Genomic DNA, 13,114 nt, shown 5'->3' with positions numbered 1-13,114 from the left:
TTCAACTATTGGCTGCTATAGAAACTTGACACACTACTGAGGAACTAATGAATGTGATTAGCTCTGGACAGTCATAATAAAGTTTATAAACAGTCTGAACTTGATGCACTTTTACAAACTTGTGCCCATTTTCCAGCACTGTCGACTACTTTTTATGTTTATACCTTTGGTAGCTTGTTTCGGTTGAGAAACACATCAACGGCATCTCTGCCGGAATTTGGGGGGAAAGCCTCTCGGATTTCAATAGTGTTGTCTGCTAGGTAATAATGTAGAACAAGCTCTCTGAAGTCTCCAAACTGAGTTTCTCTGTCATCCCAGTAGCAATAAAATCGTAAAACATGCTTATCATGGTCTAGAAACTGCTTAAGTGTATCAGTTTTCTCATATGGCCGGAGAGGTTGCATGTTTTTCTCCATCTGCAAGAAATACAGAAGGTACACAATGAATAAAAACCAGTGAGAAAGCCTTCCTGGAGACTATAATAAAGACTCTTCAAAATTAACTTTCTTTACATTGGTGTTTAAGGATACATTCAATTTATGCCATTTTACACATTTCATTTCTTTAATTGTGCACTGAGGTTAAAACAAAAAATTTTGCTGTAAGTTGTCCAGCACATTAATAAAAATAATAGCATTTATAGAGCACTTTTCATACAGACGATGTAGTTCAAAGTACTTTGCAGTGGGATAAACTGCAAACATGAAAATAAAGATAGAAATAAAAATAAACATGACAATAAAGGACAAAAAGATATTAGTTAAAAGCAAGATCAAATAAATAAGGTTTTAAGCTGGCACTTACAATTGTCAACTGAGTCTGCATCCCTTATAGTTTTAGGTATTGAATTCCACAGTTAAAGAGCATAATTCAAAATAGCTGAACTACAAATTATCCTTTAAGGGAGACTGTTAAAATTTAAGAGATGGGTAGAAGACGACCTGAGAGTTTGAGCAGGATTGTAGAATAAAAATGATTCTGTGTTATACTCTGGTCCCATACCATTAAGAACTTTAAAAACAAAAAAGAGAACTTTAAAATCCATTCTGAAAGATACAGGATCCAACGCAGAGTAGACAGGATGGGAGGGATATGCTCGCTCACCCTGGTTTTACTTAAAAGTCTTGCAGTAGCATTCTGAATGAATTGGAGTTTATCAATAGATTGCATTGGAAGGCAAGTAAAAAGTGCACTGCAGTATCTAGTCCATTTGATACAAAGGTGTGAAGTAGTTTTTCAGCATCATTGTGATAGAAACAGGCATGCCTTTGCAATATTTCTGAAGTGTAAAAATGCTGCTCTGGTCACTTCCTTATCTGAATCGAGATAATACCAAGGCTTGTTATTTCTGTTTTACAAGCTAAGGTGAGTTCCCAAGTTTATCAAGAAGTTTATCTCTTTTGGCTATGGGATCAACAAAAAGTTTGTCTTCATTTAGTTTTAGGAAATTATTGCTCATCCATTTGTTTATTGCAGCCATACCAGAAATCATAGAAGATAGGGTGTTATCGTCATCAGTTTCAACTGAAATATACAATTCTGTGTCATCTGTACAAGTGTAGAAAGCAAGTTTATGCTCTCTAATGGCGTCCCCTAAGGAGAGCATGTACAAGGAAAGGAGTAGGGGCCCAAGACAGCTTCCCTGAACAACACCAAAAGGTAACTTGTATCTCTTAGAAATATGACCTCCAAGAGAGTCAACAAATTTTCTATCTAAGATATATGAGCAAAACCAATTAAGGACAGCATCAGAGAGACCAACCTACTTCTCTAGGCAATCTAGGAGAACACTGGGGCCAATTGTATCGAAGGCAGCACTTGGATCTAGAAGAATTAAAACTGATGCCATCAGCCCTCAGCCTAAAGTTGCTGGTAATTTTGGTAAGGGTTGTCTCCGTGCTGTAGTTTGCTCTAAAATCTGACTAAAACTCTTCTCGAATATTGTTCACATTCAAAAAGTTATTGAGTATGAAAATGACTTTCTCAAGAATCTTGACCAGGAAGGGAAGATTTGTTATAGGCCTGCAGTTAGCTAGTACATCAAAATCAAGGATTGGCTTTTTAAGTAGGGATTTGACTGCTGCAATTTTGAAGGTATCTGGAAAAACCCCAGTTTCAAGGAATGTGTTAATAATTTTCCTAAAAGATTTGAATACACTATTAATAGAGTCCTTAAGAAGTGCAGTAGGAAAAGGGTCAAGACAGCAAGTAGACTGCTTACTCTTTGTTACAATCTTACAGAGTTCTGAATCAGAAATACTCATAAATTTTGACATGGTTGCCATCTTTTTACGAGGTTAGCTATAGAGATCCACTTGATACTCATTTGCTGAAGACTTCACTTGATGTTCATTTACTCAAGAGTTCTAAACATAATATGTGTTCATTTGACAGATACTAGTCCTCTTCCTCTCCTAAAAGCTCTTATATTATAGGTATTACCATGATATTTTTGCAAGATGTCAATACTCGGGCATTTTAATACAATAGAATTATTTTGTGTGAGCCTTGACACAAAGTAATAATAGGCTATTAAAGTCAAGATTTATTGTAGCTGTGCACATCCCTTCTATGTGCAGGAGTAGAATTACAAACATGATATTTTGACTATCTCAAAACTACCTGTCATTCTGCCCTTGCATTCCAACTGAGTTCACCTACTTCAAACAAAATCCATGTGAAATCTGTGTGACATGATAATTCAATGGATGAAGGCAAGACAGTGAATTTGGACTTTAGCAAACCATTTGGCAAAGTCCTGCATAGGAGACTGGTCAAGAAGGTTTAGTCACTTGGCATTCAAGATGAGGTAGTAAATTAGATTAGAGATTTGCTTCATGGAAGAAGCCAGAGCGTGATTATAGATAGTTGCCCCTCTGACTGGAGGGGTACCTGTAGGAATCGGTGCTGGGTCTATTTGTTGTTTGTCATTTATCTCAATGACCTGGACGATAATGTGGTAAACTGGAAAAGCAAATTTGCAGATGACACCAAGACTGAGGATGTAGTGGACAGTGAGGAAGACTATCAAAGCTTGCAGTGGGATCTGGACCAGCTGGAAAAATAGGCTGAAACTTGGCAGATGGAATTTAATGCAGACAACTGTGAGGTGTTGTACTTTGAAAACAACCGGAGTAAGTCTTACATGGTAAGCAGTAGGGCACTGAGGTGTGTGATAGAACAGAGGAATCTGGGAAAACAGATCCATAATTCCTTGAAAGTGGTGTTACAGGTAGATAGGGTTGTAAAGAAAGCTTTTGGCACATTGGCTTTCATAAATCAATGTATTGAGGACAAGTGTTGGGATGTATAAGACGTTGGTGAGGCCTAATTTGGAGTATTGTGTCCAGTTTCATTCACCTACCTGCAGGAAAGATGTAATTAAGATTGAAAGAGTGCAAAGAAAATTTACAAGGATGTTGCTGGGACTTGAGGACCTGAGTTACAGGGAAAGGTTGAATAGGCTATGACTTTATTCCCTAGGATGTAAAAAATTGAGGGGAAATTTGATACAGCAATACAAAATTATGAGGGATACAGACAGGGTAAATGCAAGCAGGCTTTTTTCCACTGAGGTTAGGTGTGACTAGAAGTAGAGGACACAGGTTAAGGGTGAAAGGTGAAATGTTTAAAGGGAACATGAGGGGGAATATATTCACTCAGAGAGTGGTGAGAGGGTGGAATGAGCAGCCAGCACAAGTGGTGGATGCAGGGTTGACTTGAAAATTTAAGTGAAATTCGGATAGATACATGGATGGGAGGGGTATGGAGGGCTTTGGTCCAGATACAGATTGATGAGACTAGGGAGGTTAATGGTTTGGCATGGACTAAATAGACCAAAGGGACTGCTTATGTGCTGCAGTGTTCTATAACTTTTTGACTCTATAACAGACTCATGGATTGCAAGCAAAATTAAGGGAAAGACTGAATCTTGCACATATGAGCATTAGGTAAAATGGGATTCAAGGGGAAGGCTGGGGATATAATAAAGGTTCAGCTATCAGAAGTAAACTGTAATCTAGGAATGCCAAGCCATTTATTTCTATTTACTTAAGTTTGTTTCTTATTGATTTATATAAATACCAGCATTTTAGTCATGACCTGCACAAGTCAAAGGTCTGTTCCTATACCGTACTGTTCCACATTCTATAACTGGTTGTTTCATCTAGTGTCTTAACTGAACTGGAGTGGAAGTGGAATGAAGTGCTGTTAAACCCAGCAATCTGGAAGAGAGAAAATCCAATTGATACAAGGCTTCCACAGGAGTAATTTTTCAGATTCAAGTATATAGAAAGTGTAAGGCATATTAACTACCTACAATTCCTGTGTAGCATTGTGGTGGCAGTGGGGAGTGGGGAGTGATGGAGTTGTATTCCTAAAAAAATTGGTCCATACTTTAATTTTTCCATTAAGTTAAACTGCATCATCTATGCATGCATCAAGAAAGATGAGACGAACGATAAATAATTTTGCACTCATTTACTTTTTCACATAGCTTTTCTAAGAGTGGATTTTATTCCGTATCTCAAAATTTTGGGAAAATGACTTGTAAATTCTTTAATGGCAAATTTCCATTACCCAAATATCTGTACTGCAGTGATTGGTTGAATTTAAAGGGAGAAGAGAAATATAATTATAATAGAAAAAAGCTGCATCACCCATTGGTAGCAAATTGTGAGAAAATCTATTTTGTCACAGTTGTTAAAATATATTTTAATTTATTAAAGCAAAAGAAAAAAATGTAAGTGTCAAAATAGAACAAAACTTCCTTGGCTTTGTGTTGAAATTCTTATTCACTCTATCAAGTCAAATCAAACACAATAGCATCAAAAGTAACAGTTTAAGAGTCATTGGAAATTTTGTTCCAACCTATATTGTTCAATAGAATTATTGACATAGCTGGTTGGTTTTCTTTTCAAACATACTCTTGCAATCATTGTATAAAAAGTTGGTCTTACTTGCTCTCGTTTTGAAATATATGGATCTTCAGGAATGCAGCCTGGGGGGTTCAGTTTGACACCCATTTTCCAGAGGAAGTTTTTAGTAAATTGATCACAGTCCACAATCATGAATGTCTTTGAATAGAAAACAATTTCTTGGCAGAGATTGAAATGATCCACTGTGTAGAACTGATCATCATATGGAGGTGGAAGAGGAATACGATGACGATGGATTATCGTTCCTAAAAAGGCAATAAAAGCATAACTGAAGTTTGCCCTGTTCTGTTCTATTTCTCTATTTTAGACTTGTAATGCTTAAGCTCTCTTCAATTATTATTCTGGATCACTTAAATTACAGTCTAAGCAATTACTTGCTCCTGATAACTTCAATGGCCTGGCTGAACTTAGACAGGATAACTAAAATAAAACTTAAGTTATCTTAATTCTGCTTGCCTAGTTTGAGTAGCTGGTTTAAATCATTACAGAATACTTGTTGCTGCAGTCTCTTTGGCCACCATTTTTATTTCACAGATAAAATAGCATCTGTGACAGACTTGACTAAACTTCAGTACCTTGATTGATGCCACTGTTTTTTACTTCTGGTTCAATAACTTGTATTGTGTCATCTTCCAAATAAAAGTAAATTTTGCACTTTCTTATTCGATACTGTTCTTCTCTTCTTTCCTGTACACTCTCTTGAAAATAGGCTTTAAAGCAAAGTACCTATTAGACAAGCACACAGTTAATTGGTTCTGAATCCAATGTCTTCAAATACTGTTTTATAAGATAGTAGAAATCTAAATTCTCCCCATGGAGATTGTGAAAATTTTCATTTATTTTGAGATTAACTAAGAGTTTAATGAGCTATTAAGAGTGAGAAATGAAGTTGAGGTAAGATTAGGCATGATACAATTAAATGGTAAAACAGGCCTGAAGGGCCTAATCTTGTTCCTTCATTGGTGAAAAAGTTGGTTCAAAGATCATTTAAAAGGTGGAAACTCATGAAGGAGAAGATTCCAGAAAGTGAGACATGGAGAGCTAAAAACATGCCCAAAGTGCATGAGGACTAAGGACCAGCAAAGATTGTCAGAAAGGATGGACAAGAGTCTATGAAGGAAGTGAAAAACTCAAAAGTGATAACGTAACATACTAGAAGCTAGAAGAAAAGCATGTCAGCAAGGACTTACCTGATGGTTGAGTGTAAATTGGTACAAGATAGGAGAAGGTAACAAAGATGCAGTTTACTAAATAGTTAAGTGGCTAAAGCATGAATAAACGTTTCAGCAGTAGATTAGCCACAGTAAAAGCCAAGGTACATAGACAGAAGGGTAAGTTAAAGTCAACATCTCATGCAAAGGCCTCTTATACATTGGGTCTGGTTTAGTAGTTTAGAAGAAGGTATGAAGAGGAAGCCAATGGGGAGGGGTATGAAGTGGGTGCGGAGAAATCTTTATTTCAAGTAGGGACTGAATAATGGATTTACCCATGCCAATGAAAATATAGAAGTTATCACTATTCTAAAAGAATGATATAACATAATTAATTCAAGGTCATATCAAAGAATGTGAAAGGAATGTATGTTTAAAGCTTTATGTGATGGCACCCAGGAATGGCAGACGTGATATACTGTAGTTACTCAGCTAGGCTAGTCCAAATGCCTCTACCACCAGAGGATGAAGACATCAGGCACACAGGGGAACAGCCACTTCCCTTTCTTCTCAAATCATACACCATACTCACACAGAAATATGTTGTCATACCCTCATCGATGCTGGAATTCCCTTGTAAACAATAAACATGCACCATTTTCTAGAAAGATTGCAATAATTCAGGAATGTGGCCTTCTATCATCTTTTCAAGGTGGACAATAAACACTGGCTTTGCTATCATAGCCTGCTTCTTATAACAAATCAACAAATAGAAGAAATTTTAAAAGTCAGATTTTGTTGGGGGGGCAGTGCAGTGATTTGCAGATAGACACACTCTGTTACTACGAATATGTCAGAGTGAAATAAAGCAATGGCAAATGTAGAAAGAACATAACACATTATTTTCTGCAAAGAAAACATGAAGGGAAAGCTGTTCAGGATTTTTGCTGGACTGTTTTACTCTAATCTGCATACAGTATACATACTTATTGGAGGGAAATAAATGTGTGATGCTTCTGTCAGTACTGCAAATCCTCCAATATATCAGAGAATGATCATTCTTCATTATAAGTAGGGACAAGTCATGGCTCTTACCATGAAGCACGTCAAAGGTGCAGAGCGAAACTTGGCAGAGTCTGAGGAATTGAGGAGTTGCTTTGAATAAGGAAAGGAAGTCATTTGACCTATACACCCAGTTAATTCAAGGTTTAAACTAAAAGGTTTGAATGTGAGGAGTTGAATGGCAAGGTGTTCAAGCTCAGTGAACAAAACATAATGGTGGCAGCGTATTAACTACAGTTTTTACTACCAATGCCGTTATGGAGGAAGCGGGCACTGGAAGTGCTGCTGAGGGCGAATATCACGGAGTAAAATTTTCAGCAAGGGTTGTTTTAGTCGCAAATGAAACTAGTATGGGTTTGAAACGTACCTGCTTATCAAAGGCGACCCACGATGGCGCATCGCTGCCTTGTCCCTTTGGGAATACACTGAACTTGGGCTTCAACTTCTGACCAAGCAATGGCTCCCCACCAATTCCAGGCTTTTCCTCTCCCACCATCATTGGGACGTCATTTGGAAAATCGAAGTGATGGGATTTATGAAACTTTTCTTTTCCTAACTATAATAAGGGGGAAATAGTTATTAGCATTAGCGTCCAGGGAAACTAAAAAAAATTTATGGCAGCAAGAGGTCCCGCATCCCAAAAGATGTCCATGTTGTGCATTTGGGTTCCCCGCAAGGTAGGGGAACCCAGTTCTAATATAAGTTTTAATGAACAAAATAATTCGTAAAGCGTTCGGTATTCATTACTCACGTTCCTGTTGAAGGTGTTCCCCGGTAAAAGTGGTAAAGTCATACTGTTATCCAGTAGCGGAGAAGCTGAGCGAAGGGTGAGCACAGTGTTATCGGGCTCCGCCGTTGCCTCGGTGACGCTGACGTGTCCAGGAGCAGGTATTCGTGTTGCTAGGAAACAAACATGCCGCCATTAAGGAAAAGAAGTTTTAAAACTCGATTTTGGAAACTCTGCTTCTGCGACCGTTTTACCCCATGTTCACCTGCTTACGTTTGAAACTCAATTCACAAGCTTTTCCTTAGAAGTCGAATAGACTTACATTGTTGGTAGAGGAGGCCATAAACTGAGGCTACACACACAAAATACTTGATCCCAATTCAGGCAGCATCTGCAGAATCTCTTCTGTTTTAAGAACTGAGGCTTCTTGTCACTCTCGCGGGGTGAGAGCATTATTGAAGAAGAAGCGTCCCTCGGACGTAATTAGACAAAAGAGAACAGGGAAGATGACATGAGAGAGAGCATAGATGTATGCGATCGGCTGCTCGGTAGAGGGAGGAAAGTACACCAAGTTCCAGGGTGTTCACATCGCCGTCGACCTCACCTGCTCCCTCAATATCACTTCCCTGAACAAGAAGTCACAGCAGCACCTCCACTTCCTGAGGAGATTGAGGAAAGCGAGATTCCTCCTCCCCCACCTAAATTGAATTTTACAGCAGCACCACTGAGAGGGTCCTGATAAGCTACATCTCCAACTGGTACTGGAGCAGTAGAGCACTGGTCCAGATGTCCCTACAAAGGACTGTGAGAAAGGTCAACAGGATCATAGGGTTCACCCTGCCATCCATCGGGTACGTTTATCTGGATTGCTGCGTACACAGGGCACTTAGTATTATCAAGGATCCCACCCATCCATCCAAGCATCCTCCTTGAAATTCTACATTTCAATTTCTGAGGAAACTTAGAATGGAATTTTTAAATTGGGTAACACTTCATCATTATGTGCCCGCCACTCCCTCCTACAATTCAAAGTGGTTCATAGGGCCCACATGACTAAAGATAAGCTATCTCATTTTTATTTGGATATATCTCCCTATTGTAATAGATGTAACAATGGAGAAGCTTCACTAATTCATATATTTTGGACGTGTCCGAGTCTTGAAAAATCCTGGAAGCAAGTATTCCAAACTTTCTTTGTACTTTTCAAAGTAAATCTTAAGCCTAACCCTTTGACTGCCTTGTTCGGTATTGTTGTAGGAAAAGATATTATTTTGGAGACATCTGATTTGCACATTTTGGCTTTTATTTCTCTTATAGCTAGGAGGGCGCTCTTGCTTAAATGGAAGGATGTCGTTCCACCTACTCATGCTCAATGGTTACATGATATTATGTCATGCTTAAATTTAGAGATCTGTTGTTCAATTTCTAAATCTAGTCAAGACTTTCAAATGTTGTGGGGACCATTTTTGAACTATTTTCAAAACCTTTGATTTGCTCTTAAAGTACAGATGTTGGCTAATAACATATTTCACTATATGATAAGGATTTTTCCCTCTTTTCTTTCTTTACCAAACAGCTTCAGTGTTGGTAGTGGGATTAGATTTTTTTGTATAATAAAATTATCACATTTCATTATTACAATTTAATTTAATTTACATGAATATAGGGTAATGAGATTCCAAGTATTTGATAATATTTAATCCCTTTTTTACTTATATATCTTATTGTACTCTGTATTCTTCTATGTAGAAAATTAATAAAATATTGGAAGAGACATTCTACCATCAGGCAGGAGACTCCGATGCATAAAGACAAGAACAGTAAGGATGGGAAACAGCTTCTTCCCTCAGGCCATTGGGCTTCTGAATTCCCTGCCGCATTGCATTCAAAGTGTCACCTTTTAATTTGTACTGTACCCTACAATATTTGATTTATGCACTTTACTTTGTTTAACTATGTGTAATTCATCTGTAGATTCAATTCTTACTTTGTTAAGTTATTATGTGTTATGTGTACTACTGTGCTTCACACCCTGGTTCGGAGAAACGTTGTCTTGTTTGGCAGTATACATGTATGTATGTAGTTAAATGACAACAAACTAGACTTGACTTGAACTTAAAAAGAGGTGCAAGTGATTGCAGATGCTGGAATCTGGAAGAACTTAGAAGGCTGAGCAGCATCTGTAGGGAAAGGAAGGTGTATAAGTCTACGTGAATCAGCATATGACACAAGGAGAATAAATATGAGGCAAGGTTTTGTTTTGTGGTAGCAGCTATGATTGTAATCTTCTCTTTTAAAATTATACCTCAGAACATAGAACTGGAAGTTTCTATTTGGAACTGACCAGGGAAAGATACACTAATGGAAGTTATTTCCAAACAATATATTACATGTATGTTTAAAAGAAAACTTAAGTCTAATTGTCACAGAGGTTAAGTTAGAAATATGTGAACTCAGGCATGAGATCTGGTGATATACATTCATTTCCTCCATGGGAAATTTTGTTTTCTGGCACATTTGCAGTTTCTTTTTTTTTAAAACTATTTTTATTGAGTTTTCAGATAATTACAGAAAGAAGAAAAAAAAATACCCTTCCCCCCCTCCCCTTAGCCCCTCTCCCCTAACATCCCTATAGAAAAAGAAAGAAAGAGTGCCTGGATGTCGGAAGATCCCCACATGCTCCACGGAGTTCGTAATAACTTTAGTATATATATTTATTTATTTCCCCAAATAACCAATTATTTTATCTTCAGAGCACCTATATATTTAATCCTGTCTTTTGTAAATAAGGGTGCCAAATTTTCATAAATGTTTCATATTTATCTCTTAAATTATAAGTAATTTTTTCAAGTGGAATACAGCTGGAAATTTCATTCTTCAAACGATCTATACTTAAGTATGCATCCGATTTCCAAGTAACTGCAATAGCCTTTTTGGCTACTGCCAGTGCAATTTTTATAAATTCTTTCTGATATTTATTCAATTTGGGTTTCGATTTTATCCCTTCAATATCGCCTAATAAAAATAATATTGGATTATGTGGAAGTTGTGTTCCAATAATTTGTTCCAATAAAACTCTTAAATTTGTCCAAAAAGGTTGAATTTTAGAACAAGACCAAGTAGAATGTAAAAAAGTACCAATTTCTTGGTTACATCGGAAACACTGATCAGATAAATTTGGATTTTATTTATTTATTTTTTGTGGTGTAATATATAATTGATGTAAAAAATTATATTGCACTAATCTTAACCGGACATTTATTGTATTTGTCATACTATCAAGACATAGTCTTGACCAATTTGTTTCTTCAATTTTAATATTCAAGTCACTTTCCCATTTTTGTCTTGACTTATGGACTCCTTGTTTAATTGCCTGTTTTTGAATCAAGCTATACATACAAGAAATAAATTTTTTAGTTTTTCCTTTTTGTATTAACATTTCTATTTCATTAGATTTCGGCAATAACATTGTTTGACCTAATTTTTCTCTTAAATAAGCCCTTAATTGGAAGTAACAAAAAAGAGTGTTGTTTGATACTTTATATTTTTTCTTTAATTGATCAAATGACATTAATATACCTCTTTCAAAACAATCTCCTATATATCTAATCCCTTTTTGAAACCAATTATATAAAAGTTGATTATCCATTGTAAAAGGAATGTCTATTTTGAATTAAAGATCTCTTTGCTAATAAAGATTTCTTTGTCTTATCATCAACATTTATCTTATTCCATAAGTCAATCAAATGTTTTAATATAGGAGATTCTTTCTTCTCCCGTATCCATTTAGATTCCCATTTATATATAAAATCTTCTGGTGTATTTTCTCCTATTTTATCTAGTTCTATTCTAATCCATGCCGGTCTAGATAGATAAATAGATAGATAGATACTTTATTCATCCCCATGGGGAAATTCAACATTTTTTCCAATGTCCCATACACTTATTGTAACCATATAACCATATAACAATCACAGCACAGAAACAGGCCATTCCGGCCCTCCTAGTCCGTGCCAAACTCTTAATCTCACCTAGTCCCACCTACCCGCACTCAGCCCATAACCCTCCACTCCTTTCCTGTCCATATACCTATCCAATTTTACCTTAAATGACTCAACTGAACTGGCCTCTACTACTTCTACAGGAAGCTCATTCCACACAGCTATCACTCTCTGAGTAAAGAAATACCCCCTCGTGTTTCCCTTAAACTTTTGCCCCCTAACTCTCAAATCATGTCCTCTCGTTTGAATCTCCCCTACTCTCAATGGAAACAACCTATTCACGTCAACTCTATCTATCCCTCTCAACATTTTAAATACCTCGATCAAATCCCCCCTCAACCTTCTACGCTCCAATGAATAGAGACCTAACTTGTTCAACCTCTCTCTGTAACTTAAGTGCTGAAACCCAGGTAACATCCTAGTAAATCGTCTCTGCACTCTCTCTAATTTATTGATATCTTTCCTATAATTCGGTGACCAGAACTGTACACAATATTCCAAATTTGGCCTTACCAATGCCTTGTACAATTTTAACATTACATCCCAACTTCTGTACTCAATGCTCTGATTTATAAAGGCCAGCATTCCAAAAGCCTTCTTCACCACCCTATCTACGTGAGACTCCACCTTCAGGGAACTATGCACTGTTATTCCTAGATCTCTCTGTTCCACTGCATTCCTCAATGCCCTACCATTTACCCTGTATGTTCTATTTGGATTATTCCTGCCAAAATGTAGAACCTCACACTTCTCAGCATTAAACTCCATCTGCCAACGTTCAGCCCATTCTTCTAACCGGCATAAATCTCCCTGCAAGCTTTGAAAACCCACCTCATTATCCACAACACCTCCTACCTTAGTATCATCAGCATACTTACTAATCCAATTTACCACCCCATCATCCAGATCATTTATGTATATTACAAACAACATTGGGCCCAAAACAGATCCCTGAGGCACCCCGCTAGTCACCGGCCTCCATCCTGATAAACAATTATCCACCACTACTCTCTGGCATCTCCCATCTAGCCACTGTTGAATCCATTTTATTACTCCAGCATTAATACCTAACTACTGAACCTTCTTAACTAACCTTCCATGTGGAACTTTGTCAAAGGCCTTGCTGAAGTCCATATAGACTACATCCACTGCCTTACCCTCGTCAACATTCCTCGTAACTACTTCAAAAAATTCAATAAGTTTTATCAAACATGACCTTCCACGCACAAATCCATG

General features: G+C 37.2%; 1 protein-coding gene across 1 annotated transcript in view; it reads right to left on the bottom strand.

Moving 5' to 3' along the window:
- Window positions 1–8,248, bottom strand: part of efhc2 (EF-hand domain (C-terminal) containing 2) — a 52,125-nt gene extending 43,877 nt beyond the window's left edge. Inside the window, exons 1-6 of the mRNA XM_073045510.1 lie at window positions 8,200–8,248; window positions 7,902–8,050; window positions 7,518–7,706; window positions 5,513–5,663; window positions 4,959–5,182; window positions 165–416 (exon numbers count right to left, since the gene is read on the bottom strand). Coding sequence (XP_072901611.1) covers window positions 165–416; window positions 4,959–5,182; window positions 5,513–5,663; window positions 7,518–7,706; window positions 7,902–7,943 — 858 coding nt within the window. The 5' untranslated portion in view covers window positions 7,944–8,050; window positions 8,200–8,248. The remainder of the gene's footprint in view (window positions 1–164; window positions 417–4,958; window positions 5,183–5,512; window positions 5,664–7,517; window positions 7,707–7,901; window positions 8,051–8,199) is intronic.
- Between the last annotated feature and the right edge of the window lie 4,866 nt (window positions 8,249–13,114).

This window comes from Hemitrygon akajei, chromosome 5, assembly GCF_048418815.1.
Source record: "Hemitrygon akajei chromosome 5, sHemAka1.3, whole genome shotgun sequence".
Classification (NCBI taxonomy): Eukaryota; Metazoa; Chordata; class Chondrichthyes; order Myliobatiformes; family Dasyatidae; genus Hemitrygon; species Hemitrygon akajei.
This window is presented reverse-complemented; position numbering and strand designations above follow the sequence as displayed.